Source organism: Andrena cerasifolii, chromosome 2, assembly GCF_050908995.1.
Source record: "Andrena cerasifolii isolate SP2316 chromosome 2, iyAndCera1_principal, whole genome shotgun sequence".
NCBI lineage: Eukaryota > Metazoa > Arthropoda > Insecta > Hymenoptera > Andrenidae > Andrena > Andrena cerasifolii.
This window is the reverse complement of record NC_135119.1, coordinates 26,841,261-26,866,812: the sequence shown is the minus strand read 5'-3', so window position 1 is coordinate 26,866,812 and position 25,552 is coordinate 26,841,261. Positions and strand designations below refer to the sequence as shown.

The 25,552-nt window shown below is 41.6% G+C and overlaps 2 protein-coding genes across 6 annotated transcripts in view; both read left to right on the top strand.

Annotated features, from left to right (window-relative positions):
- The window catches only part of Orct (Organic cation transporter), a 32,047-nt gene extending 11,418 nt beyond the window's left edge, over nucleotides 1-20,629 (top strand). For 2 of the 5 annotated variants that reach the window (XM_076830512.1, XM_076830514.1), the window contains exons 2-11: nucleotides 14,669-15,070; nucleotides 15,890-16,184; nucleotides 17,408-17,699; nucleotides 18,038-18,296; nucleotides 18,420-18,588; nucleotides 18,669-18,902; nucleotides 18,995-19,209; nucleotides 19,292-19,473; nucleotides 19,787-19,923; nucleotides 19,998-20,629. In XM_076830512.1, the coding sequence (XP_076686627.1) occupies nucleotides 16,042-16,184; nucleotides 17,408-17,699; nucleotides 18,038-18,296; nucleotides 18,420-18,588; nucleotides 18,669-18,902; nucleotides 18,995-19,209; nucleotides 19,292-19,473; nucleotides 19,787-19,923; nucleotides 19,998-20,115 (1,749 nt within the window). In that variant the 5' untranslated portion in view covers nucleotides 14,669-15,070; nucleotides 15,890-16,041 and the 3' untranslated portion in view covers nucleotides 20,116-20,629. Of the gene's footprint in view, nucleotides 1-8,015; nucleotides 8,200-14,668; nucleotides 15,071-15,889; nucleotides 16,185-17,407; nucleotides 17,700-18,037; nucleotides 18,297-18,419; nucleotides 18,589-18,668; nucleotides 18,903-18,994; nucleotides 19,210-19,291; nucleotides 19,474-19,786; nucleotides 19,928-19,997 lie in introns of those variants that run through there. The other 3 variants (XM_076830513.1, XM_076830515.1, XM_076830517.1) reach the window with 3 other exon arrangements.
- A 774-nt stretch (nucleotides 20,630-21,403) lies between these two features.
- Mcm3 (minichromosome maintenance 3) lies at nucleotides 21,404-25,439 on the top strand. The gene is made up of 11 exons (XM_076831084.1): nucleotides 21,404-21,617; nucleotides 21,674-21,786; nucleotides 21,879-22,087; nucleotides 22,169-22,299; nucleotides 22,969-23,207; nucleotides 23,269-23,511; nucleotides 23,586-23,949; nucleotides 24,025-24,329; nucleotides 24,415-24,565; nucleotides 24,640-25,067; nucleotides 25,140-25,439. Exons 1-11 carry the CDS (start codon nucleotides 21,546-21,548, stop codon nucleotides 25,336-25,338), a joined length of 2,454 nt encoding a protein of 817 aa, XP_076687199.1. The 5' UTR covers nucleotides 21,404-21,545; the 3' UTR covers nucleotides 25,339-25,439.
- The last annotated feature ends 113 nt before the right edge of the window (nucleotides 25,440-25,552 follow it).

Genomic DNA, 25,552 nt, shown 5'->3' with positions numbered 1-25,552 from the left:
TTCGGATGGCTAGAACAGTTCCCCCACCGAGGCCCGTCGGAAAAGAATTTTTTTGCGGAAGATTGCGCCACCGACTCTAAAAAAGATTAAATAAATTCTGAGTATTACTTCAAACATTCCTTAAGGAGTTTTATTTAGTCAGGAGCCCGAAAATAGGCGATTTTTTTTTGAAAAAGCGGAAGCATATATTTTTACAGAACTTTTTGCACTTAAAAGAGCAGCATTTAAAGAATATTTGGTAATTTTTTTGTAGAAAAATAGTTACGTTTATAATAAAAATACAACGACATCCAAGAAGCCTTTTTAAAACGGCGAGCCAGATATCTCAAAAACTACTGCACCAATCTTTCTGAAATTTCGTGGGCTTATTTTTTTTATATAAAAATCTACTGAATGACGGAGCGATTTTTTTTTCATTGTATGGCTTCGATTTTATCAACGAAAAACGGCCACTAGTGAGATAATCGAAACTATACATTGAAAAAAATCCCTCCGTCATTCAGTAGATTTTTATATAAAAACTATGCCCACAAAATTGCCCGTGAAAATTCAACAGTACATTCTTGAGGATACGTACTTTCGAAAAATGTTTAAAAAAATCGATTTTTTTCAAATCTACTAACCAAAACGACCCCTTAACGGGGAATACCACTGTGACGGCCGGAAAAGTAAGCCATTTTTAAGAATTCTTTTCAGGAATAATTTGCAGCTTTCATAGAAAATTTGTATTACCTACCTTTAGTACACTGTCTTAAGAGACTATAAAAAACCAAAAAATTAAATAGAAAAACATCCATAAATTTTAATACAAGATTAATTAATATATTAAAATGTACAGATGTTTCTCTATTTTTTTTGTATAGTCTCTTAAGACAGCGTACTAAAGGTAGACAATAAAAATTTTCTATGAAAACTGTAAATAATTCCTGAAAAAAAATCTTAAAAATGGCTTAAGTACTTCTCTTGCCTTCGCAGAGGATACGGGGCCCATATCCCCCACTTGTTCATCTCCCCTCTGCGCATGCGCACTGGATACCTCACTACTGCCTGGCGCAACAATCCATTTCCTCCCACACCGCAGCAGGATCCACGGCAATCCGTTCACATCGTTTAAATTCCCAAGAACTATGCCTCAACAACTTTTCCTTTCTTTCCCTTTCCCCACGAATGCTCCCCAAAGTAGCTTTCAATCCACTCGACGAAGCTTGGCCGTCTATTCGCCACCCATCGACGAGCCCGTGGCATGTTTCAGCGACAGAGCTCCCTATTTCGCCTCCTTTCTCTCCTCTCGCAGCTCGCCGCCCATTCGTCCGCGTGCGCATACCCCCCACCGTTCCTGCACAGTCGGTTTACGGTTCTCCCATTATACGCGTCCACGGCGGAGCCCGAGACGGGTCGCGGCTATCCGTGAAAGAAATAATCAGCCTTACGCTATCTATAAATAGCGCTCGCGCGCGAGCAGCGCGTTTATGCGAGTTCGCGCAGCGAGTGAGGCCGCCGTGAAAGGGAGAACACCGGGGTACAGGTGCATTTCCCAGGCCAGTGCAAATTGATTTGAAAAACGCATTATGCTGGGCGAGACCAACCGGTTTCCTAGCCGTTCGCCCCGCGAATCGTGGCTTTATCGCTGGCGCTCGCGAACGCGTCGACATCTCCTCCCCGGCGCCCGTTTTTCCCTTCGCAAGTTTTAACGACCACACTGGTGCGCGCGGGTCGCAGCGCGCAGGGGCTGTCGCTAATTAAGGAGGGGAGCTTTAGTTGACGGATCTCTGAATTCTGTAGAGGTTGAAGTGACTGAGGTGCTCGTATGGGAATGAAGTTCCGTTTGTATCGCGGAGGAGATAGTTTTGTGAGCACCGAAGTTAAGCATCGCGCGGGGCGGTACTGGGGAAAGATGGGTGACCACCTTACTTTTTACTACCATCTACTAACAAAAAAATACCTTTCTCCCGGTGCGCCGCTGCTGCTGGGACCCAAAGGAAACAGAGGAGGAATAAGATAAAGGATTACAATTTTTTATAGTTCGTTGGGCAGTATAAAGCGATAGGCTTTGAAACGCCATCCTGTTTAACAGGAAAATAAAAATAGAAATATAAATAGTTTTGTGGGGGGAGTTTTTCTGTCCGTTTGTTTGTAACTCAATTTTAACCCATTTCCACAGTTTTTTTGAAAAAAAACTCACACCGAGGCGGTGAAAAATTGCATCCCTTAAAATTTAAACCCCTAAGCAGAAATCCAATTGACTTGAATTCTGCTTCTCTAGTTCTTCTCAAAAACGACGAAAAGTCGATGTATTGCCTAATTAGTAGCATCCCGATTTTTGTAAATACACAACTTTTCGAGAAATGATCCGCCAGGTTCAAATCGTACAATTTTTCAAGTTTTTTTTAGTTGAATGACTCGAACACTAAAAAGTAAATATTAAAGAAATATATGAAAAAAATTTAAGTTAAACGATTTTATTTAATTTCAGCAAAAATGCACCAAAAACTAAAAAATATTTATTTCCTTGTACTACAATTACGATGGTGATATGTCACTTTATATAAAATCGTGGGATAGGATATTTCATAATAGGATGTGAATTAATTTAATACAGAATCAAGCGTCGAAATGAGCGATAAAAAACGACGAATATCCTGCCCCATGATTTCATTTAAACTCACATATCGTCATCTCATTTATAGCACGAGGAAATAATTATTTTTTAGTTTTTAGTGCAATTTTTACATCGTTTATCATGAAAATTAAAAAAAAATCGCTTCTGGTTGAAGCGAATGATAAGACCTTCCTTGGGGTAGTTAATTTTGAAGTGGACTTATCGAAATAATTGGATAACACTTCGTGTTTGACGAATTAGCTGGATGTCGCGGATAAAGAAAATATATTAGTCCGTCAAGCCAATTTTTTACTGAACGCTCGATTTGTATAATGTGTCTGGCCCCGGCGATATCGGTTGGGGAACGTGATCCAATTATGATTGCAGCTGAGCTAGATTATCCGCTGTCTCGGTGTATTCGTTGGTCACAAAGTAAATTCTTTAAACGTTTGTCAGGGAACAACGAATTACTTTCATAGTATCGGTTACTTTACTCAAGTGGGTAATCCTCCACTTATCCAGCGGACTTGCTTAATTAAGATTGCACTCAAATATCCTTTGGGGCTATTCATTAATCACAAACTCTTTAAGGGGGTATACCCGTTTGAACCCTCGGAAAATGTATACATTTTGTGGATTTTTTTACAAGTCAACGGTTTGATGCAGATTTCCCGTTTTTTAACTATGTTTACATAGTATTATGAACTACTTATAAAAAAAGTTTCAGTTAAAAAACTATTGTTTTTCGGAAGTTACGGATACATGTCCGAAAGTCTCTCGATTTTAGACGGCTAAACGGTGGCCCTAAAAACTCGCGCTACGTTCAACCAATTTACTTCAAATTTTGCATGCAGAATCATAATAAGATTCCACATCGTCCAACGAAGGCGATTTTGAAAATTTTGAAAAATAAAGAAATGGTGAGAGATCAAAGGTAAAGTTAAATTTTTCTAAGAGAAAAATCCACCTTTTTCCTTTATAAATAATAAACGGGGAATCGAAATAAAAAAAGCCTTCGTTGGACGATGCGGAATCTTATTATGATTCTGCATGCAAAATTTGAAGTAAATTGGTTGAACGTAGCGCGAGTTTTTAGGGCCACCGTTTAGCCGTCTAAAATCGAGAGACTTTCGGACATGTATCCGTAACTTCCGAAAAACAATAGTTTTTTAACTGAAACTTTTTTTATAAGTAGTTCATAATACTATGTAAACATAGTTAAAAAACGGGAAATCTGCATCAAACCGTTGACTTGTAAAAAAATCCACAAAATGTATACATTTTCCGAGGGTTCAAACGGGTATACCCCCTTAAGCATCCTTTTAAGGCGACGGATAACTTTCATACAATTCATTTTCTCGTTTCAGTCAGAATTCTTTAATCGTCCTGAGGCAGTGTGCTTCTCTAATTAGCGTGCTCGAGGGTGTCGGTTAGCGGCCGAACGAATTCTTTAAACGACTTCTCGGAACAACGAGGAACTCTCATAAGATCAGCCCCTTGCTCAGGGGCCGTCCTTAAATTACGTAAGGGTAATTTTGACGATTTCTTACCCCTTACCACTTTAATCCGCAAAAATAAAATTTTAAGTTATAAATATAAATGTGAGAGCGTGTACGCGATGCACCGTTCGACGGTGAACACGATTCCGGACAGGTGAATTACCTAAAACACAAAGTAAAGGCATTTTTATAATCTGTAACACAGTCTCCATCTTGTGCAGGAAGCAAAATTTTGATAAACAAATTAATAAAATTTTTAGGTTGATGTTTCTGATTTTAGCCTTTTGTTGTAAGAAAAATATATTTTATCGTTTTTTTAAGAATTTATATTGAAAATGTACTCCCGATACGTGGAGGGGAATAGTTTCCTGCAGCTCCCTGTAAATTTTCATTCAAATCGATGGAGCGGTTTTCGAGATTTTATGCTCACCGTTTTGGAAAACGTAGTTCCTGGGAAATCGGGTTTAAAGTTGTACATCTTTAACCGATCTCATGAAGTTCGTACATTTTTTACTGTAATTCCTTGAATTTCTGTAATTTCGGGGCCCAGTTGCGCTTAAAATGCGTAGAAAAGATGTAGCCAGCGGAACATGCAAACATCCTAAAAACCAATATTCGAAAATTTTCAGGGTAACCTACCCCCTTAAGTAGAGTCTAAAACACAGAGATCTGGGGGAATCATTTAAGTGGTGTGTATATACAGTGGTATCCCCGAGGGTACAAACCACCAAACGTGCTCTTATCTATCCACCCCAAGCCCTCGCCCTATAATAATACCAGAATCCAAAAAGTGTGCTGAATACATCCCTAAGTCCTGACTCGAGGGAGGACACTCCATTGCGCTACTGCCCCTGCTGTTTCCACATCGCTGTATAATGTTTGTTCTCTGCAACACGCTGTGTTAGCATTGTGCAAAGTCCCTTTTTCGGTGACGGGGTTCGCAAGCCTCGAAAGAGGCGCGCAAACGAACGATGATCCTGCTCGAGCGTGTCCTCGAGAGGCTGTAAATATCTCCACGGTGGTGGAGAGTCTCTCGAAGGATCCCTGAGGGCTTCAGGCTCTGGGACCGCATTCTCCAGCGGTCCTAAGCCTCCCCAGGACAGCGAGGACCTGTTGGAGCACGCGACAGGACGATACAGCCGATACGAATGCAAAGGATCGCCTTTTGTTGCTCCACGCGCCATGTTCAATCTTGCTTTGCGATTACAACGTGGTGTTGTTGCTGCAACGAGTGGTGCAGCAGGGTGCTCCTGTTCTTCTTGTCCCACTCTGACAATCCTCTATTCCCCACTGTCCGCCAATAATCAAACCTAGACGTCGTTAATGTCAGATACGTTGCGATCCGGGAATTGACCCCCATCGCTCGCTTAATCGTTCGTGTAATTTCCTGTCGATTTGAAGAGAAACGGGATAACACTATCGCCCGCCGCATTCTTGACCATGTTCTTCCTTTTACGTTGGAAGGATGGAGGTCTGTGTGTAGTAGCGTATTTATACGCCTCTATTTATAGCCGCATGGGAGTCACTAGCTATATTTGAGCTTCTCGAAGGATAATTTGAGAGGAGCTCTAACGAAATGGAGATCCATAAAGGATAAGAATCCTACTCCACCGACCAGTTCAGTGATCCTTTACCTTAGCAACTTCCTGTGTAAGTCTAAATCTTTCTTTTCCACTTCCTCGCACCGCACTTGGCAAACTGTACCTACACCCCGTTTATCATACTCCCGATTCATCGATTGCCATCAACACACACCCACGAACCCCTGCACCCGCCCAACTCGACAATAAACCGCTTAAATAAAAAAGCTACTGTTTCCTTTCGACTTACAACAAGTAAATAAGTCGAGAGAAAGGAAAACAATTTTTTGTTATTGCGCTTCATTTTCGAGAAAATCGAATTTGAAATTCTTTTAGGAAATTCTGTAGGAAATCTTATCTTAATGAAATTCACGAGCGTTGTGGGCGCTTTGGGCTTAAGTGGAATTCGCCCTTAGGAGTTGGAAGCAAAATATAGAAGAGATAGTACCATTGTGATTTTTATATAATTATTATCACCGAATGGTTTAAGGCTTTAACTTCACATCTATCTACCCCGCGACATTTTCGGGAAATCTGCTTGTCACAACTTTCACTTTTTTCAGAGCACAATAGATGTTCCTATTTAACTAGAACCTTTTCCTACTTTTAAGGACATAAAAGTTTCTTATTTACACAAAAATGTATGGAATAAAAGTTTCACTTAAGGGGTTACGCCACCCTGAGGCGCTCGAAACAGCACTAAACTAGACGATTTTTTTTACTGGTACCCTGAGGTGGACAATTATTTCTTTTCTTCTTATGTGTAGAGCATGTATTACTGCGTATATTGTATAAATACTGTACAAAAATATTTAAAAATGGCCGAGTTATTTGTTGTCCCGTGAAGCTTGTCCACCGTTACACGCTTGAGTGGTGTACCAAATTATAACGCCCAGATTCATCTGAAATGAAAAACATGATGATTTTAGTGTTCCTTAATAAAATACCTACAATGTAGCTTATGCGATTGAGAAAAAAAAATTAATTGCACAAATGAGAGCAAGATGAAGAAAATTAATCGTTTTCACCAGGCAAAACAAACTTAAAACATTTATTATATACGAATGGGTTATCGCATAAAAAAAATGAAATGCTACATTGCAGATAATACCATTAAGAATATGTGTACCAAGTTTCAAATCAATCGGACAAATAATTTTGGAGATATTTGGTACACCGCTCAGGCGGAGGAGCTTCACAGGACAGCAAATAACTCGGCCACTTTTTAATATTTTTGCATAGCATTTATACAATATATGCACTAATGCATGCTCCACACACAAGAAGTAAAGAAATAATTTTCAACCTCATAGTAGCTGCAAAAAAAATACGTCTAGTTTCGAGCGTCTCAGGGTGGCGTAACTCCTTAACGCACAGTTTTCTCGGAACAGAGAACATAATAATCCTATAATTACAGTTATTTCATAACTAATTGAAAATTTTAAGTTTCATTCGTGCCCTGGTGGCAGGTTATCTTAATGTATAAAGTAAAAAGTGTTTGTATGTCGCCTAAAAACTTTCGAACGGTAAACTCTGGGGTCACGAAATGTGCCCCTGCTCATTATGCCCAGCTAATCCAGACAACTCTGTTAATTTTCACAAAAAAAAAATATGAAATTTTTTTTATAAAATCCGAATCTAAATTTCGGGCGAAGCCGACTAGCAAAGCTAGTGTATGGATACGTACAAATATCGGGCCTCGAAATATTTAACCCCACAAATATCGATACAGGGGTGTACCGATACCGTATCGCCGATCCCCAGGTCCCTCCCCTCGAGGCGCGGTCGTTCTTGGAGCCAGGTTCGCCTGCGATTCACCCTATATGTACCCCGCCCGGTCCACCTGGCGACCTGAATCGCCCGATGCACCGGGGAGCAACAGGTTTGCCGGCCACCCGAAGGGCACCGGGCAGAAGGTGGAATCCTCGGCCGACGCGTTCGAGTATAATCAGCATTTGCGGCGCCCATTTGGGCGAGGGGTAAAAGGCGCCACTGGTGGGAGTCGTCGTGGTCATCTACGATGCTGATGACCGTGACGGAGCACCGCGTGCCAACGACTCTTGGGCAGCAGAAACGGCGAGAACTCTGTGCGCCGCCGTTCGCTGGCAATAATCCGTGCGCTCGCTCCGAAGCTGTCGGCGTGGCGCTCTAACTGACGGCGTGGCGGGCACCTGTCAGGGGGAACGGAACGAAGGGAAAACGCGAGGGTGTGAGGAGGGTAGGGGGTCGCGAGCGGATGGTGGTGGCTGCGGCGCCACTGTCCCCTCCTCGGACGGCAGCGGCGCGCGCCGCGCCGTGTCCCTTGCGTGCTGGCGGGCAACGCGAGCCGTCAGTCCTCATCCGACCTTCGTGCGCGCACCGTCGCTTCGCGCTCCACCCCCACAGGAGACCGGGACTCTCTGACAAGTGTGACGCCGCGCGACCCCCCAGTGAATCAGCGCGAGGACTTGCCTTTTCCCAAGCATCTCCAGGAGAAGCTTCTCTACTGCGTACCTTACTGTTCTGTTTTACGTTCTATCTGGTACGTTGTGCTGTCTCGATACGCGGCATACTTCGCGGGGTATATGCTGCTACGGCGAAATGGTGTAGTACTTAGAAGGGACATGGCGAGGTAAAAGCTGAGAGTCCCAAAGTCCGCAGCTTTGAGATTTTGTAGCAGGTCTGGGGAACCTTACCTCTCTCGAACTGTTCTGAACCTCTTGATTCCGAGATTTGGGAACCTCGAGCCTGTACACTTTGGGACTCCCTAGGGGCTATACCTAGGAGGCATATAGCTTGGTCGTAAAAGCTGCGGGAGTCCCTAAGTTCGAAGTTTTAGAAGAAGAGCCCTGGAAACCTTATCTCCCCCCAAAGTACCACCTTTTAGTCGCACCTCCGAACTATAAACTCTGAGAGCCTCGCAGCATTTACGATCTCGCTGTATCCTTTGCAGGTACTATACTGTATAATAGCTGGTAAAGGTGTAACGAGATCGTAAATTATAACCATCGAGGCGGGTCTGATTGAGACTTCGGGTCGTTATCGCCTCGTATTTCTGCCGATTGATTTATGTCGACGCCTGAAAGATGTTTAACGATTTAATGATTTCGTGGCATGGATATACGTCTTGCTGGTAGTGGAACAATGGGGAAATGGTAGTAGGCTTTAGTGTGGGTGATCAATGGACGAGGGACGCGTTCAGTTTTTGGACACCTGTGCTTTGGGGGCTTTGCGCGCGCCTGGGGGTATACTATTTTGACGAGCGTCTGTAGAACGTTCCCGGTGGCTTTCAATCCTGAGGGGATGGGTTTGCAGGCCACTTGAGTGGGATTACAGTTCGCTATGTCCCTGTTTTCGGTGACAGGAGTAGAATGTGGAGTGATCGTGGTTGGATGCAGATGCGTTGGGGGTTTTGAGAGGTGGTGGGGCGTGGATAAGGATTTCTGTGGGGTATGTAGTTGTTTTAACTGCATCGCGACGCAATTTAGCGACTGTTGGATCCCTCTGGGAATAGGACAACAGGAATTTCCTATTTATGTAAAATTCAGAATAAGCTTACTGCTTAAATCTTTATTTTCTTCTATCTGTGGATTCTTTCTTTTTTAATAATAATATTATTATGAAACGGTTGAAGGAGATTTGAATATATCCACGAGGTATAAATATTCAATATTTATTATCTTTTATTACAATGCACGCGCAAAGTACGCGCGTGTTTTGTACTATTTGCTGTTGCTACCAATGTTTATAGGTACAGGCCCAAATAGACGTAACTATGTACATGTGATTAGATATACTGTTTTTTAAACGACTTTTTTTATTTTGTGGTTATTTCGAGATACTGTTACACTCGCCTTACAATGTACTTATCTAGTTTTGTAGAGTAGCAGGGTAACGACACGTGACTTTCACGAGTAAATAAGCTGTAGCTTGAGGTTTCTATAGAGATTCAATCGCGTGTAGCTACTCGTTTCATCCGTTTTAAAATATTCATTTCGAATAAACCTGGTCAATCAGGGCCCCTCTGCTACTCTGGGCAAAAATGATTTATGCCGCCCTTTATATTTAACTGTAAATAATTTAAAAATATAATTCTTGACAGTGGCTGGAATTTTTTGTAGATATTTGTTGAATAACAAGACCCTTTATTTTACAAAAAAATTAATATTAAAAAATTACCAATAAATAAATTAAAATAAATATGTCCTGGGATATTAGTGATATTACTCCACCCTTAACAATTTTTAACGCCTCTGTGGGCCTTACCATACCCGCCCAGTTTGACAAAATAAAAAAACCCATCGCGACTTTCAACCAGCAACGACAGATTAAATATAAAATATCCTAGAGACCTAACTAATCATCCATCCATTCTTTGAAATTTTGAAAGAAACTTGGTCACGCGTAGAATTTTTTCCATTTAATCGTCATGCACCTTGAAACGCAATTTATGTCAACACGCGGCGATGCGAGTAAATACAGCGTCCTTCGCGGGTTTTTTAGAGATAAATTAGCTGGTCGGTAGGATCTACTTAAACTCCACGTTCCGTCCACCATGGGACGGGGTTTATTTCCCTTACAGACGCTGTAGAGTAACAACGCGTGACATTCGCTGTTCGCCCTTTGAGACTGCCACTCAACTCCTGCCCCTTTTCCCGTTTCTTATTCGATCGTTTAGCTTTAAGTAGCCTAATAGGGAAGACTACAACGCAAAGTTGATAGAGTTCGAGCTTCCAGCGACTATCACTCGGCAACGACTGCTAATAGGAGGGGCGAGGAAATACTAATCTCGCATACTGTTCGTGAAATTCCAAGACACGGGTTATTGACACAAGCTTGCGATGGCCTTGAATCGTTTGGGGACACCTTACAGCCAATTAATTTCGATAAAGAGTCTACCCAAAGGGGAATAAGCCTCGGTAGAGATGGAGCCTCCTTCCAGCAGTTCCAGTAGCAACGAAGCCTCTCTTTAGTAGCATCCTCTGTCGTAAAAAATGATCGCCCATTTACACGGCTGTTGTCCCGACAGAGACACTCGCGTCGGACTGAATGAAACCGAAGAACAGCATGTCGCCAGTGCTCGCTCCGCGCGCGGGACAGAGTACTTTCTTCGGGAAGTATAAACGAAATTGCATAAGAGAGCCCCGATGCTCGTACACAACGCCTGTGATTCAATGGGCCTCTTTGAGAATTTACTGCGCATAAGAAAAAGGCCCCAGTAGACTTGGGCCCAAAGAGGGCAATACTTTTAAGTTCCTGCGCGATTCCATATAGTAAATATTCGAAGTGGCCTCCATTTGGAATTTAATGCAGGATTATTGGTAGCGTAATTCGTGCTATAAATTGAAATGAAATATCTCTGAAACAGAAGCTTTGTCGACCCATGTTTATTAAGACTTTTTTCCTCGCTTTTCACGTTAGAATACACCTGTAGATTTTCAGATAGGAATATCGAATCGCTCTGTATAAACACCGGTCTGATCGGATCGTGCGTACCAAGCAACAGTTTTCGATCATAAACCTGTTACACCTCCACCTTTCCATTCTTCGTGCTGCCAGTTCACGGTTTTCATACGACACTGTAAACAAGAATTATTTCTACGTCTTTGGAGCAGTATTCTAGCGCGTGTTGAATTTAATTGGAATTCCCGCGGATCGTGCGGACAGATTTTTGCGAACTCGTAAGCCGCGTGGTACCGAGTTGTTAAATTTATTATGGCCTCCGGGTCTTTTTTGATCCAATCGTGTTGTCATTTATTTTATTATACCATTGGGGTTTTCATTTTTTTTAGGACTTTTCTAACTTTAACAATTCTTTACCTCTCCTTCCTCGACGTTTTGTTAAATGTATAACTGAACTGGAGGCCATCAAAGTTAGCCTTGAATGTTTAAAGAATAAAAAAGCCCCGAAGTTGTTTGTTGTCGAGTTACGGGGTGTTCTGGCTGCCAGTGTCGAATGACCGCAGCTCCGTCTTAAAGCTACCTGGCAGTGGCTAAACGCAGATGGCGATAACAGAGCACAGACGTCACGCATGCATATGCGTAACCGCGACCACTATCAATGATATCCGCGTGATCGCGGGTAAACATGTGGCGGGCTTCAATGAGCTCGAGATGAAAGAACGAACTTCGTCATTCTAAAATCTAAGTGAAGATCGTGCCTTCGTCGATCCTGGATCGTGGATCGTCGTTGAGCAATGATTTACCGGATTTTCTAAATTAATGCACTTTAGCTGTAGTAAGACGATAAATAGTGGTAGAAAATTAGTGAATCTATGCGGAGAACTATTTATTATCAATACTGTTTATAGCTTTAAAAGAAACTTGACCCTGGATGTATATACAGTGAGTAAAAAATGTATTTGGACGGTTTTTAAAATCGCATAACTTTTTTAGAATTGGTCCAAACGACGTGAGTTTTTTTTAGAAGCTAGAGGGATTAGTTTGCTAAGTGACGTGTTTCGCCGTTTTGAAAAAAATGCATTCGGTCGGAATAGAAAAAAAATTTTGTAAAGGTCGTTTTTTTTTACTTTTTTTTGGGAGCCTGTAATGAAAATTCAAAAAACCCGTTTGTAGATTGAAGTAAGTTACATATGTACCTAAAATTGCATCAAAATCGGTTAACGTTGCTCTGAGCTATAAACGCTTAAAGAATAAGGTCGAGAATCGCTGATTTTGGGAATTTCCGCGGCAAACACTAAAAACTAGCAAATAAAAAATATATAAAAAAAAAATTATGTTAAACGATTTTATTAAAAATGTAGTAAAAACTAAATTAAAGTGCATTAAAAACTAAAAAATAATTTTTTTCTTGTATTTCAATTTTGATGGTGTTAATATCACTTTAAATAAAATCGTGAGGCACCATGTGCAACCAGAAGTTGAAGTATTAAAGTGATTCATATCCTGTTATGAAATATCGTGCCCCACGATTTTATTTAAAGCGATATTAACACCATCAAAATTGAAGTACAAGAAAAGAATTAGTTTTTAGTGCATTTTAATTTAGTTTTTACTACATTTTTAATAAAATCGTTTAACATAATTTTTTTTATACATTTCTTATTAATCACTTAGATCATGAATGCTACGCGCCCGCAAATTTTGGCGCCAAAATTTTTCGCGCACTTTGCATTTGAAAATTTGCGCCAAAGGAATCTTTACGGTGTTAATACAATTATTAGAAAGTATCCTCTATTTATCACAGAACAAAGATTGTTTCTCACTTTACTCAGATCATTACGCTTTATTAATCCTCTGGCAAATGAGTCCATTAGTTCCTTCCGTCGTTAATCGAACTACATATATTACCGTTTCAAGCCACTGTTTACTGAGACGTTGAAGGATTGCCAACAAGCCAATCTGTAAACAAGTGGAACGCTTCTTTAAGCATTTTCACACCTTAGAACAAATTTGTCTATCCCTAAATACTTCGGATCTCTAGATTTCCGATTGCAGAATAGATTTCCTTAGAATTAAACTAAGGTCAACGCAACACTATATTTCTCTTATTATTGTTACTCCACTATATTCAAATTTATATTTAAAATTAAATAGAGGGTTAATATTAAATTATTTTTTTACTGATTCATCGAATCCCTTTCAATTTTATCAAATTTAATTATATTTCATTATTTAAATAGTTTAATTAAAATTTCGATTCGTGGAATCGGATTCCACTTAATGCTTCAAATATCTTTGCTAAATCATCGAGCAATTTCTTTCTAATTTTTGAAACCTGCGCAAATATTTCTCTCATTATGTCTACACCCACAATTCCCCGCTTTTCTTCTTTATTGATTGCAATTCGAGTTTGCACTGTTTCATTGATTCGGCCGAATTTTCCTCCATCCAAGCGAACCTCCTTCGCGTGGTCAGGGATCACTCGAAACCGGTAAAAGCGATCGTGCTCGCGCTTTAATTCATTTGCGACCACGATAACGTGTGTACACCGTGTTGCAATATCACGTAATGTACAAGGTATTTTCACTGAATGAGGTGTCCATCGGTCCCGAATGATCCTCGACACCTGCGAGAACACGACTTCGTACCTCGAGGACGGTTGCTTTCGTCATTGTCGAATCGGATTTGCATAAGTTCAAGACTACGCGGTTGCATGGACTTTTGTTTATCGGGAACGTTACAGGAAAACGGTTTAATTTTAACCTGTCCTGGATTCCTCCGATTATGAACGCTGTTTTTTTTTATCGATCCAAGTGTTTATTAAATCGATTGCCATAGATTGAGAACTGCAGATCGTTGTATCATCTCAGGAGAAATCTTGGTGTCGATTTGTTCTAGATCTCTGTTATTATTAATACGATTATTTTTAATCAATCTCTGCCGAACTATTTTGGCAAAGCGCGGCGAAGGGAATCGAAGAAATTGATAATAATTAATTAATTGTCGCCGCGCTTCGGCCATCAATTGTTTATAAACTTCTCTGTTCGCTTCGTCGCGCTTCGCTAAAACGCGCGACGGCCTTAAGGTTCCTATCGTATCGATTTACACGCGTTGAAGATTGCAAATTATTGTGCCTTCTCGAGAAGCATTTTCTCTTCGCCTGTTCTAAGCTTCTAAGTTTATCTCCAAGCTTCCTTCATCTACAATCTTTCCGAAATCAATTAAATAGATTGGGGAGCTCAAGAAACTTCATCCTCTTTAACAGACACGGGCAAAATTTTTATTTAAATAAAATTTCGAGTAACGAATAGAAGTTAAAAAATTTATTTGTCGTGTGTCGAATAAAGTGAAGCTTCAACTTCGGCGCCGAATAAATTTCTCAATTTTAACTTTAACTAACGAATAAATTCTCGTCGAGTAAAAAAAATCACTTTATTGCCAAATAATCTAAAGTTAAAGTAACTCTAATTTGAGTCGTTACTTAAATAATTTTTTATTCAGTTACTGCCCAACTCTGCTCTTTAATAATTAATTAATCAACCCCCACGGACTTAAATACCCGTCCACATTCATAAACCTCACAGAACCGTTTGATTTCTGAATTTCAGGCTGAAAGAGGGAAACCTGCCAGCGCGTTCGATCATCGACTCCAAAATACGCTCGCAATCAGGATCCCGGGACTAAAGCGAGCCAGATCATCGAAGAGCTCGCGATCTACATTCCAGAAGTCTCCAGCTCGCGAATGCTGCTTCCTCCCAAGAACGTCCCCTTGAAGACTGTCTCCTGATTAGGAGGCTGACCTGCCTTTCGCCAAAAATGACGTGATTTATCAGATGAATCTCAGCTAACGTATAAATCGAGGACAGGATAACTGAGAAACTGGCATTGCGAGAGGGAACAGAAGAAAGCTCCTCGTTGAGATAGTCACGAACACTTTCCTCGGAAGAAGGAAACAGGGAGTTCGTTGACCTCGAGGTTCGTGGATCGGCAATCGAGCTCCCAGGAAGAGGGTAGGTCCGAGGACTTAAGGGGTCAGTCCACTGTGACGGTGTGAAAAATTAAGCTAAACAGCTTTATTGCATTATATGTTGTATCTACGGAGAAAAATCTTTAAAAAGTTAAAGATTTTTTCTCCGTAGATACAACATGTAATCTTTAACTTTTAAAGATTTTTTTCTCCGTAGATACAACATATAATGCAATAAATCTTTTTGATATTTATGAAGCTAGTCTTATATTATACAAAAAAGATTTAAAAGAATTTTTTTTAATTTTTTTTAAAACTTTAAACGCGATTATCTCAAATCAATGTTCTCAAAACGGTGGGACCTCCTGTATTTCCAAAAGTTATTATCCGATTCGACTGAAACTTTTTTTATTTTGAAGATTATACTTCTGGCTAGGGGGGATACGAGAAAAAAATACAAAAAATTGAAAAATTTTAATTTTCAAAGGCGTTGAAAGGATAAAAAATATAGGGAAAAGGTGATTTCAAACTTCAAGTGTCGTTATTTTCTAAACAATGTAATTTTTTGTAATTTGTTCTAGTTTCCCCCTAGCCAGAAGTATATTCTTCAAAATAAAAAAAGTTTCAGTTGAATCGGATAATAACTTTTGGAAATACAGGAGGTCCCACCGATTTGGATCAATTTTTTGACGCCTTGACTTTGACGACTCCCCAGTGCCGTCTGCAATGATTACTTATAAAACAAAAAATATATTTAAATAACTTAAGACATCCTTAATACAATGCAAAAAGTCCTATTAAATTATATATAGTAGTTTTCCTTTAATTAATTCCTAAACATCACCTATTTTTTGGGCTCTAGACTGGAAGGTCCCCTTATAGGCAGGAGATCAGTACCTCTATCGAGCCGGACTCGACGACAGGAAACAGTCACCTGAGGAGCGCATCCCACAGCAAGAGGACCACGGGGATTAAAACACTTAAACGAAGGAGGATAAGGGGCATCAAGGAAGAATGGCGTACGACGACGTTATCCTGCGTATGGGCGAGTTCGGCCGCTATCAGCGCAGGATCTACCTTCTGCTCTGTCTTCCAGCGATATCCTGCGCCTTCCACAAGATCGCTGGTGTCTTCCTCAGCGCGAAAATGAACACCAGGTCTTGAATACATTCGCTGCGACACCTTCGGAATTAATCAATCTCATTCCACTCGGTTGTTTATTTCAATTTCTCAGAAGCCAGATTAACTCCACTTTCTAAAAATTTCTCAGTAATCTTAGTACTTAAATACACAATTGAATACTCAACTTGTCAAGTTTCTCCAGTGTTTATTTGAGTTTAAAAGTCTATTTGATGATTTTAAGCTTCAAATGATCAATTTTATTATTTTTTGATTCAGTATTGATTGCGGCAGAGTTGGGCTTTATTCGAATAAATTTTTACTCGATTAAAAAATTATTCGTTATCCTCGAATAACTTCATTTTATTCGAAGATTATTTAAGGATTTTGAATTTGCAAGTTGAATGTTTCGTAAAAAGATCACTGTATTATTCGGTGGAATTAGAGGATCCAGCGACGAATGAATGGTACAAATATCGGTAGCGAGAAGTAACTGTGCATAGTGAGTCACTGTGCATTAGCATGTCGAGTAACTTCCTCATTTTGGGTCCTGAAACGTTTCGGGCGACATTTTTCTTCTGTTCAGTGGAACATGCTGGAAATTTTTTATAAAAGAATTTAAAAGAACTTTTGGGGATTTCGAGGGTGTAGGGGTCTTTTTTTAAATATAATTTTGGAGGATGCAGCAAAAGAAATGGGAAAAGGAAGGATCCAGAAGGGGAGAGCTAAAATACTTTTACATAATATAGCGTCTTGAAAGGTTTTCGAAAGCTAAAATACTTTTACATAATATAGCGTCTTGAAAGGTTTTCGTAGATGGATGTCTGTTTGCAGTAGAATCATCGAATTTATCTGTTTGCGAACCTTGAGTGCGAATATTCATGTCTCAGGTCACTTCAAGGCTAATTTCTCCTTTCATTAGCTACAACCTTATATTTAGAAGACAGCATGTTCCATTCAAGGGAAGTTCAGATAATTTTAAAGTCTGATAAAACATCAATTCCCACTATTTGGCACGCTCTACTAAAGAACATGTATTTCTTGGAAGGCATCTGTTTGTTAAGACCAAATGCAAATCAGTTGTCTAAGGTGCTAATTGATGGTGACTCGCTGCAAGATCTTCGCCAAACCTGTAGTTTCTGTACTATAAGTAGCTTCTCGTTTTATTAGGAGATTGTCTTGTCCTTTAGGCCATAGCTAGCTACCTAAAAATAGGAGCTACCAACACACTTTATGCTGAGACTGACGAATCTCGTTCCAGGTGTCTGCTACCATACGAGAGCGTGGAGAATGCCACATATTGTTTACCACAGAACGTAATGAACGCTAGCTACCCATGGGACTACGAGCAGAAAGGATGGTCACAGTGTTCCAGACGCGAGGTTCCCGATGCTTTCAATCAGACAACCATGGACAGGTATGTCGACACGTCGACAGGCGACGCGCCCATCCAAAAGCCAGTCTCTCCGAATGGGTTCGACAGCCCAGGACTGTTGCCATGCGAGGGATACGTCTACGACAGGAGCAAATACAAAAGTACCACTACTTCCGAGGTACACTTGGCCTGCTTTGTATTATTTATTCGTCGTCCTTTGCTGTTCGGTTGCTGAACGAGGTCTGTTGAATCTCTTACTCTCAAATAAACCCCTAAAATGTTTCTATTCGGTGTAAAGAATAGAAATACAGAGACAAATCAATGTCGCGGTAACAAGTGCTCTAAGAAATTCAATTTTATGTCTTACGTACCGTTACTGGGTAGGACTTTTGCAGCAACCTAATAATCTGGATGTAAATCGCACAGAATCCATTTAAAGAGAAGTTAAGACGAGTGAAGTTTTACAAACTACGCGCACAGCGTCCCATGGTTTCATCTTCTTTCTTTACTTTTCAGTGGAACTTAGTTTGCGACAGGGCTTGGTTGAGAGCTACGGGGGATTCTTTGTTCATGGTAGGAGTCATGCTTGGCTCGATGATATTTGGTTGTTTGTCCGATAAATTTGGACGTAGACCAATTTTCTTCCTGTCTTTAGTCATACAGCTGGTCGGCGGTATACTAGTCGCGGTTGCACCCGAGTTTATATCCTACGTTATCTTCAGATTAATTGTCGGATCCACCACCAGCGGGGTCTTCTTGGTCGCCTATGTCATAGGTAAATCGTTATAAGTCCCGTTAAAGCGCAATGTCCGATTAAGTAAAACGTTCATAATGATTCTGAACGCCTATCAAGCTCATCGTCCAATATTATAATACTGGAAACAACGTTGCTTTTCAGCCTTGGAAATGGTAGGTCCAAGGAGGCGTTTAGTCGCCGGAGTTGGTTGTCAACTCTTCTTCACCACTGGATACATACTGACCGCTGGTTTTGCATACTTCATCACTGACTGGAGAATGTTGCAAATTGCTATCACCGTGCCAAGCATCGCCTTCCTCTTCTACTGGTGGTGAGGCAACTATTCTCTCTGTCCGTAACCTTCGAGTCAAACTGTACTTCCCTAAATGTAGCCTCCACGATGCTCCGCAGGTTCATCCCAGAGTCTGCGCGTTGGTTACTAACCAAAGGTCGCACGCAAGAAGCGAAGGACCTCCTTCAGCGTGCTTCCTTGGAGAACGGCGTGGAGATGCCAAAAGAAGCATTGGACGCTCTTCTTATCAGCAATAACGACGACAGTGCTCCTGACTTCAAGAAACCATCGCTCTTTGACCTCTTCAGATATCCAAACTTGAGAAGAAAGAGTATTCTACTATTTTTCAATTGGTACCGTTCACGTTCCACCGACCACTGCTTCCCAATTTCTGGTTGTTAATTAATTATTGATCCGCAACGACGCAATCTCTCGAACTTTGCAGGCTCGTAAATAGCGGCACGTACTACGGGCTGTCCTGGCACGTGTCCAACCTCGGTGGTAACGATTATGTCAACTTCCTGATTTCCGGGCTCGTGGAAATACCCGCGTACACGTTCCTGATCTTCACCTTGAACCGTTGGGGAAGGAAAATTATTCTGTGCGGCTGTATGTTAACATCGGGAGTGGCGTTGCTCGCCATTCTATTCGTGCCTGCTGGTTAGTGAGGGATACAAACCACTTTATGAAAGTCAGAATAGAGAATGTTCTTCTCGATAGTTGAATTCACGAACGTTTCCAGATGCGCCGTGGCTCGTGGTGTGCCTCGCGATGATTGGCAAGCTGACGATCACGTCGTCGTATGGTGCCATTTACGTTTTTACTGCCGAACAGTTTCCCACGGTCATTCGAAATGTCGGCCTCGGAGCGAGCTCGACTTTCGCTCGAATCGGCGGTGTGATCGCCCCATACGTCATTCACCTGGTATATAACTCTTATGTACAATAATCGCTGCTCAAAACAATTAGGAAATCGCATTCCTTGACGGTAGTATAGTATTGAAAATATTTGCTTAATATACTATTCAGTGGAACAGCATCGCCACAGAATTTAAGTTCTACAACTCATTGGAGCTCGCAAAGGCTGAATCTTACCGGGCGATGAAGTAATTTCGGCAAACAATCCTCTAATTATTTTGATCAGCTTGCGAAATCAAGCCCGAAACATGTACCGCAAGATTAATTGCTGCGCCTGTATCTCTAATGACGTTCTAAATGACCAACGCTGTATTTCGTAGTCTGAAATCTGGATGCCCTTGCCATTCGTTATTTTTGGATCGTGCGTGCTACTTGGCGGAGTGCTGTCGCTGCTCCTTCCAGAGACACTGAACAAGAAGCTTCCAGAGTCCATACAGGACGGAGAATTGTTTGGAAAGTAAGTTCACTTCAAACGTATCTCGATAAATTAAATATCGTTCCGGCCATCACATTGGGAATGCTTGGTTGCAGGAAACCTTCGAAGAAGAAGAAGAAACAGCAACTGGACATAGAGCAGCTGAACGAGGTGGACGTGATAAAGCCATTGAAGCCACAGGAGAACGGCATTCACGAGAAGCAGAACGGATGACGTTAATAGAAGCGTCGACCATGCTCAAACTATGTATTTGAATCCCGCCTGACTGTATTTTAGGCACCCTTTTGTATACGTGCACCGCGTATACGAATCTCAGCGTGCCCATTACAAAAGTGCACCGACAATTTGTATCGAACTATCAAGCTGCACCACTAATAATGCAGGTTGCTCCTGACTGGAGCGAGGCCCGCGTATCGCCGAGTCGCGGGGCTCCGGAGACCTACATTCATTACTTCAGCTTGTTTTTTTTTTTAACTATCGGAAGAAAGGAGGCGGCGCTCACCTTCAGTTCACACGTACACGTCCACGCAGCCTGCGCAATCGAATAGCACATAACGAATTCTGTCAGCAAACATATCATTTACTACGATCCCCGAGTGTCATTTATGCGCTAAGTGCCCTTCAAGCGTAAACTTTGTAGAAGCTTGCTTTTAAAATTCGCGCGGAACGGCGTTATACTTCCGCGCAGCAATTGCGGACACGAAATACAAAGACTCTGACATTTTAACGATCGTATACTTATATCACGTGCATCCTATTCCTTCTCGTGTGTTTCCTTCGATTAAGTTTCGTATATAATACATAATTATATAACTGATAACCCGTTAAGGTGTGATTTCATGCTGACGCTCGACGCTCGTTTTGAGCGTCAATACCAATTACATGACAGACGCTCAACCAACGAACGAGCGAGTCAGAGTGAACGAGCGTCAAGCTGAAAAGCATAAACCGAGTCTGACTTGCTCTGACTCGTTCGTTGGTTGGAACGTCGGTTACGCATTGAGCTATAAAAATACCTGGAGAGTGGACAGAGCAATGGCGGCCCGTCCGAGAAAGAGGGAAGATAACGGGTGAACCTGTCTCTGTCTTACAACAGGCTATGAATGAATAGTGCGTGTGAGTGATGTTACCTGCGAACTCATACACACATAACACAGATAGTACAGATAGAGAGGGATAATAGGAAAAAGAAGGATAGGTTCACCCGTTATTTTCTATATCCCTCGGACCACTGCCGCCTCTACTTCTTCCCACTGCTGTTCACTCTCCAGGTATTTTTATAGCTCAATGCGGTCACACGATTGGTTTTGACGCTCAAAACGAGCGTCGAGCGTCACCATGAAATCGCACCTTTATTGTTAATAAGAAAAGACCGCGCAGATTTCAAATTTTTAAACGACGTAGATGGTGCTGCCGCCTCACGGAACGCGCACCGATGCTCGTTCACTATCGATGCATCGAGAATCTATCTCTATTCTATAAAATGTATCGAATCTCGAAACATTCGGTTTATTGCGTTTCCCGCGCAAAGTGGTTGCGGAGGCACTTTGTTTGTGTTCCGGTCCTTGTACATTATTTTACAGTCGTGGAAACGTTAATATTGATTGCGTTGTATTAGAAGAGGAAGTTTAAGCGAGATCAAGATGGATTCTGCTGATAGAGATCAAAGACTTGAGGAGATAAAACAGCAATATCTGGATTTCTTGGATGACATGGTAGGTTCAGAAATACTCACAACCTGGCGCAGAGTTTCACGCTACTTATTTCTTAGGAGGATCAAGGCATATACACCAATGCTGTTAAAACTATGGTCGAAGAGAACAGACAGAGATTGTGCGTGAATGTCAATGACCTGCGACGAAAGAATCCTCTTCGTGCAATAAGGTGCGCATATATCATGTTCTCGCATGTCTTCCTTTCCCCAGTTGTACTTCATCAATGTTCACCTTACTACGTTCCCTGCAATTTGGTCGTAGCCTGTTGAACAACTCCTTCGAAGAGCATCAAGCCTTTCAGAACGCATTGAAGCAGTTTGTCGCCACCATTGATACAGACTATGCGAAGGAGAATATCGAACTTTTCATTGGCTTCGAAGGGAGCTTTGGAAGTAAACACGTTACTCCGAGAACACTTACGTCGCGCTATTTAGGTAACCTGGTGTGCGTGGAAGGTATCGTTACAAAATGTAAGTTACGTGTTGTATGGATTTTGTAGTTAATCTACTTTGAGTTCATTACGGTGTAATACACGTTGCGAATTGCGATAGGTTCTCTGGTACGACCGAAAGTTGTAAGAAGTGTTCATTATTGCACTGTGACGAAGACAGTGACGGAAAGAGGTTACACTGATTTAACTTCGTTCGAGGCATTCCCCCAATCTGCTGTGTACCCAACTACGGTAAATATTTCGGGTAATTATTTAGAAGTTTTCCATCCTCCCCGATTTCAATGATTTCTGGATATGTTATCAAGATCAAGATTCTGAACAACTTTTTCCTATACATGTTACTGTCGCACGACGTTCGTTTCTGAGATATTTGCGAAAAACTTCTGCCGATTTATTTTGACGCAGCGCATTTCACTTTCCAACACGTCCCGGGTATTAGTATTGGTTGGGGCTAGATTAGTGCGGGGGGTGCGTAAAGCATGATAGCGAACTGATGTGAGTTTAGAGATTTGAAACAGAAACTTGTGGATGCCCGTCGACACCCCGATTCAGATCGGTTCGCTATTATGCCTTATGCGCCCGCGAGCGGGCGGGCGCCTCCCGCGCTGATCTCGCCCCAACCAATACTAATACCTGGGACAAATTGGAAAGTGAAATGCGTTGCGTCGGAATAAGTCAAAAGAAGTTTTTCGCAAATATCTTGGAAACGAAGGTCGAGCGGCGGTAACATGTATAGGAAAAAGTTGTTCAGAATCGTGTCCCCGACAACATATCCAAAAATCATTGAAATCGGTGAGAATGGAAAACTTCTAAATAATTACCATATTTCGCTGTTATCGATAGAATTTAAGAGCGAAATATGCAGCTTGCGGTCGTGTCTTAACATTGTCTTAAATGTAGGACGATGACGGCAACCCTTTGGAAACAGAATTCGGCCTTTCTACGTATAAAGATCATCAGACACTGACTATACAAGAAATGCCTGAAAAAGCACCTACTGGTCAGTTGCCACGGAGCATCGATGTTATATGTGATAACGATTTGGTGGATCTTTGCAAGCCGGGGGATAGAGTGCACATCGTTGGGAACTTCAGGTGCATGCCTGGGAAACAAGGAGGATACACGACAGGCACCTTCAGGTATGCTAATGCAGGAGGTTTATCCAAGGTTACTTAAAAATAAACCTATCTGTTCTCGTAGAGCAATTTTAATCGCTAACAATATCATGCAACTAAGCAAGGAAGCTAATCTAACTATTTCGCACGATGATGTGGCTCTGTGTAAGAAACTTGCCAGAAATAATCCCTGTAAAAATATCTTCGAGCTACTCAGTAAATCACTGGCGCCCACTATATATGGCCACGAATATGTAAAGAAAGCAATTCTATGCCTGCTGCTTGGCGGTGTCGAGAAACTGTTGCCGAATGGCACAAGATTGAGAGGGTAAAGATATTTCGTACTAGGAATGCTAGGAAAGCTGTCCAGTTTTCAAAGAAAAATTTAATTTAATTTCGCAGAGATATTAATGTTTTGCTCATCGGTGATCCGTCGGTCGCAAAGTCACAGCTTCTGCGGTATGTTCTGTGCACCGCGCCAAGGGCGATACCAACTACTGGCAGAGGATCATCCGGCGTGGGGTTAACGGCTGCTGTTACCGTGGATGCTGAGACAGGGGAGCGTAGGCTCGAAGCTGGTGCTATGGTACTGGCGGACAGAGGTATCATTTGCATAGATGAATTTGACAAAATGTCAGACATCGACAGAACGGCCATACACGAGGTGATGGAGCAGGGGAAAGTAACAATCGCCAAAGCTGGAATACACGCGAGCTTGAACGCGCGATGCTCGGTACTGGCAGCTGCGAATCCAGTTTATGGAAGAGTAAGATCTATTGGAAGTAATTAGGTTTCGACGTTAATCTGCGCCTGTACTCAATGGCTATGTGTGTATCCCTAGTACGATCAATATAAAACGCCAATGGAGAACATTGGCCTCCAAGATTCCTTACTTTCGCGTTTCGATCTGCTATTCGTCATGCTGGACATAGTGGACTCCGAGCAAGATCAGATAATCAGCGATCACGTTGTGAGAATGCACAGATACAGAAGTCCGATGGAACAAGACGGAGAAGCGTTGCCCTTTGGTAGCAAGATAGACATATTGACTACGAAGAATCCAGATCAAATTGTATCCGGGAGCATGGAGACTGAAGTTTATCAAAAGTATGACCCCCTGCTGCATGGTCTGTTGCGCTCGAAAAGGTACCACATTATTAATTATACAATCGTACAAGTATATTTACAAAGTTACAGTAAGTTTAAGTGTAAAAACGAATATTTCTCCCAGCGACCAGATTATGTCTATAAGCTTCATGAGAAAGTACATCCACATAGCTCGGTGCATGAAACCAAAGCTTACAGAAGAAGCTTGCGTGGCCATTGCTGCCGAATACTCGAAATTACGATCAGAAGAATCGGTGGAGTCTGATGTGGCAAGGGTACGTATCGCACTATTCATTTAAGTATTCTGTTTAATCACTCGTTAATTGTTTATTTCTTCCCCTCTAATTAGACTCAGCCCGTCACTGCTCGTACCCTGGAAACATTGATTCGATTGTCCACTGCACACGCGAAGGCTCGCTTGTCGAAGAATGTCACTGCTGACGACGCGCATGCAGCCATAGAACTGGTGCAATTCGCCTATTTCAAGCGAGTGCTAGAGAAAGACAAGAAGAAGCGACGACGGCACGATAGCGAGGAAAGTGTGCAGGAAGATGAAGGGAAAGAGAAGACGAAACGCAAGAAAAGGAGTTCGACGACTGGGGATCCTTATGACTTCGAAAGTGACGATGATAGTCACATCGATGAAGCTGCAAAGAGAGTCACTAGGTCACAAGCGAAAACCAGTATTTCATCTTCGCCGAGTCGATCTGATATACCATCGGAAGGCACTACCCAAACCGTGGTGCCCGAAGCTCCAGCAGTTATTACAGAGGAAAGGTGTGCATTTGAATTATATTTGAGCCGCTATTTGAATTTTCAACGCGCTCATTTCTATACGTATGATTTCAGATTGAAAGTCTTTAGAACCCTTCTGCACAAGCTATTCCAACAGCAAAGGGCACAATCACTTACATTAGCAAGAGTACGCGAGTACATCAACAGCGAACAATCTGAAGAGTTTACGACTGGCGAAATCACAGCTGCGATTAACAAGATGTCCGATGCTAATCAAATAATGGCTGCAGACGACAATGTCTTTCTCATGTAAATTGCATTCTGTGTGTAAGTCGTTCGTTTTGTACTTTTTTACCGTTCGTTTTAAGTATACATTTGTTAAGGAAATTTTATAAAAAAATATTTCACTGAGTATTCCACGTACCAATAATTTATACTTCTGCGTCTCTCTTCTTTTCAATTGTCTGTACATCTATTTATTCTGTACCGTACTGTTTGATAATCAGCTGTTTCGTGACTGAAATAAG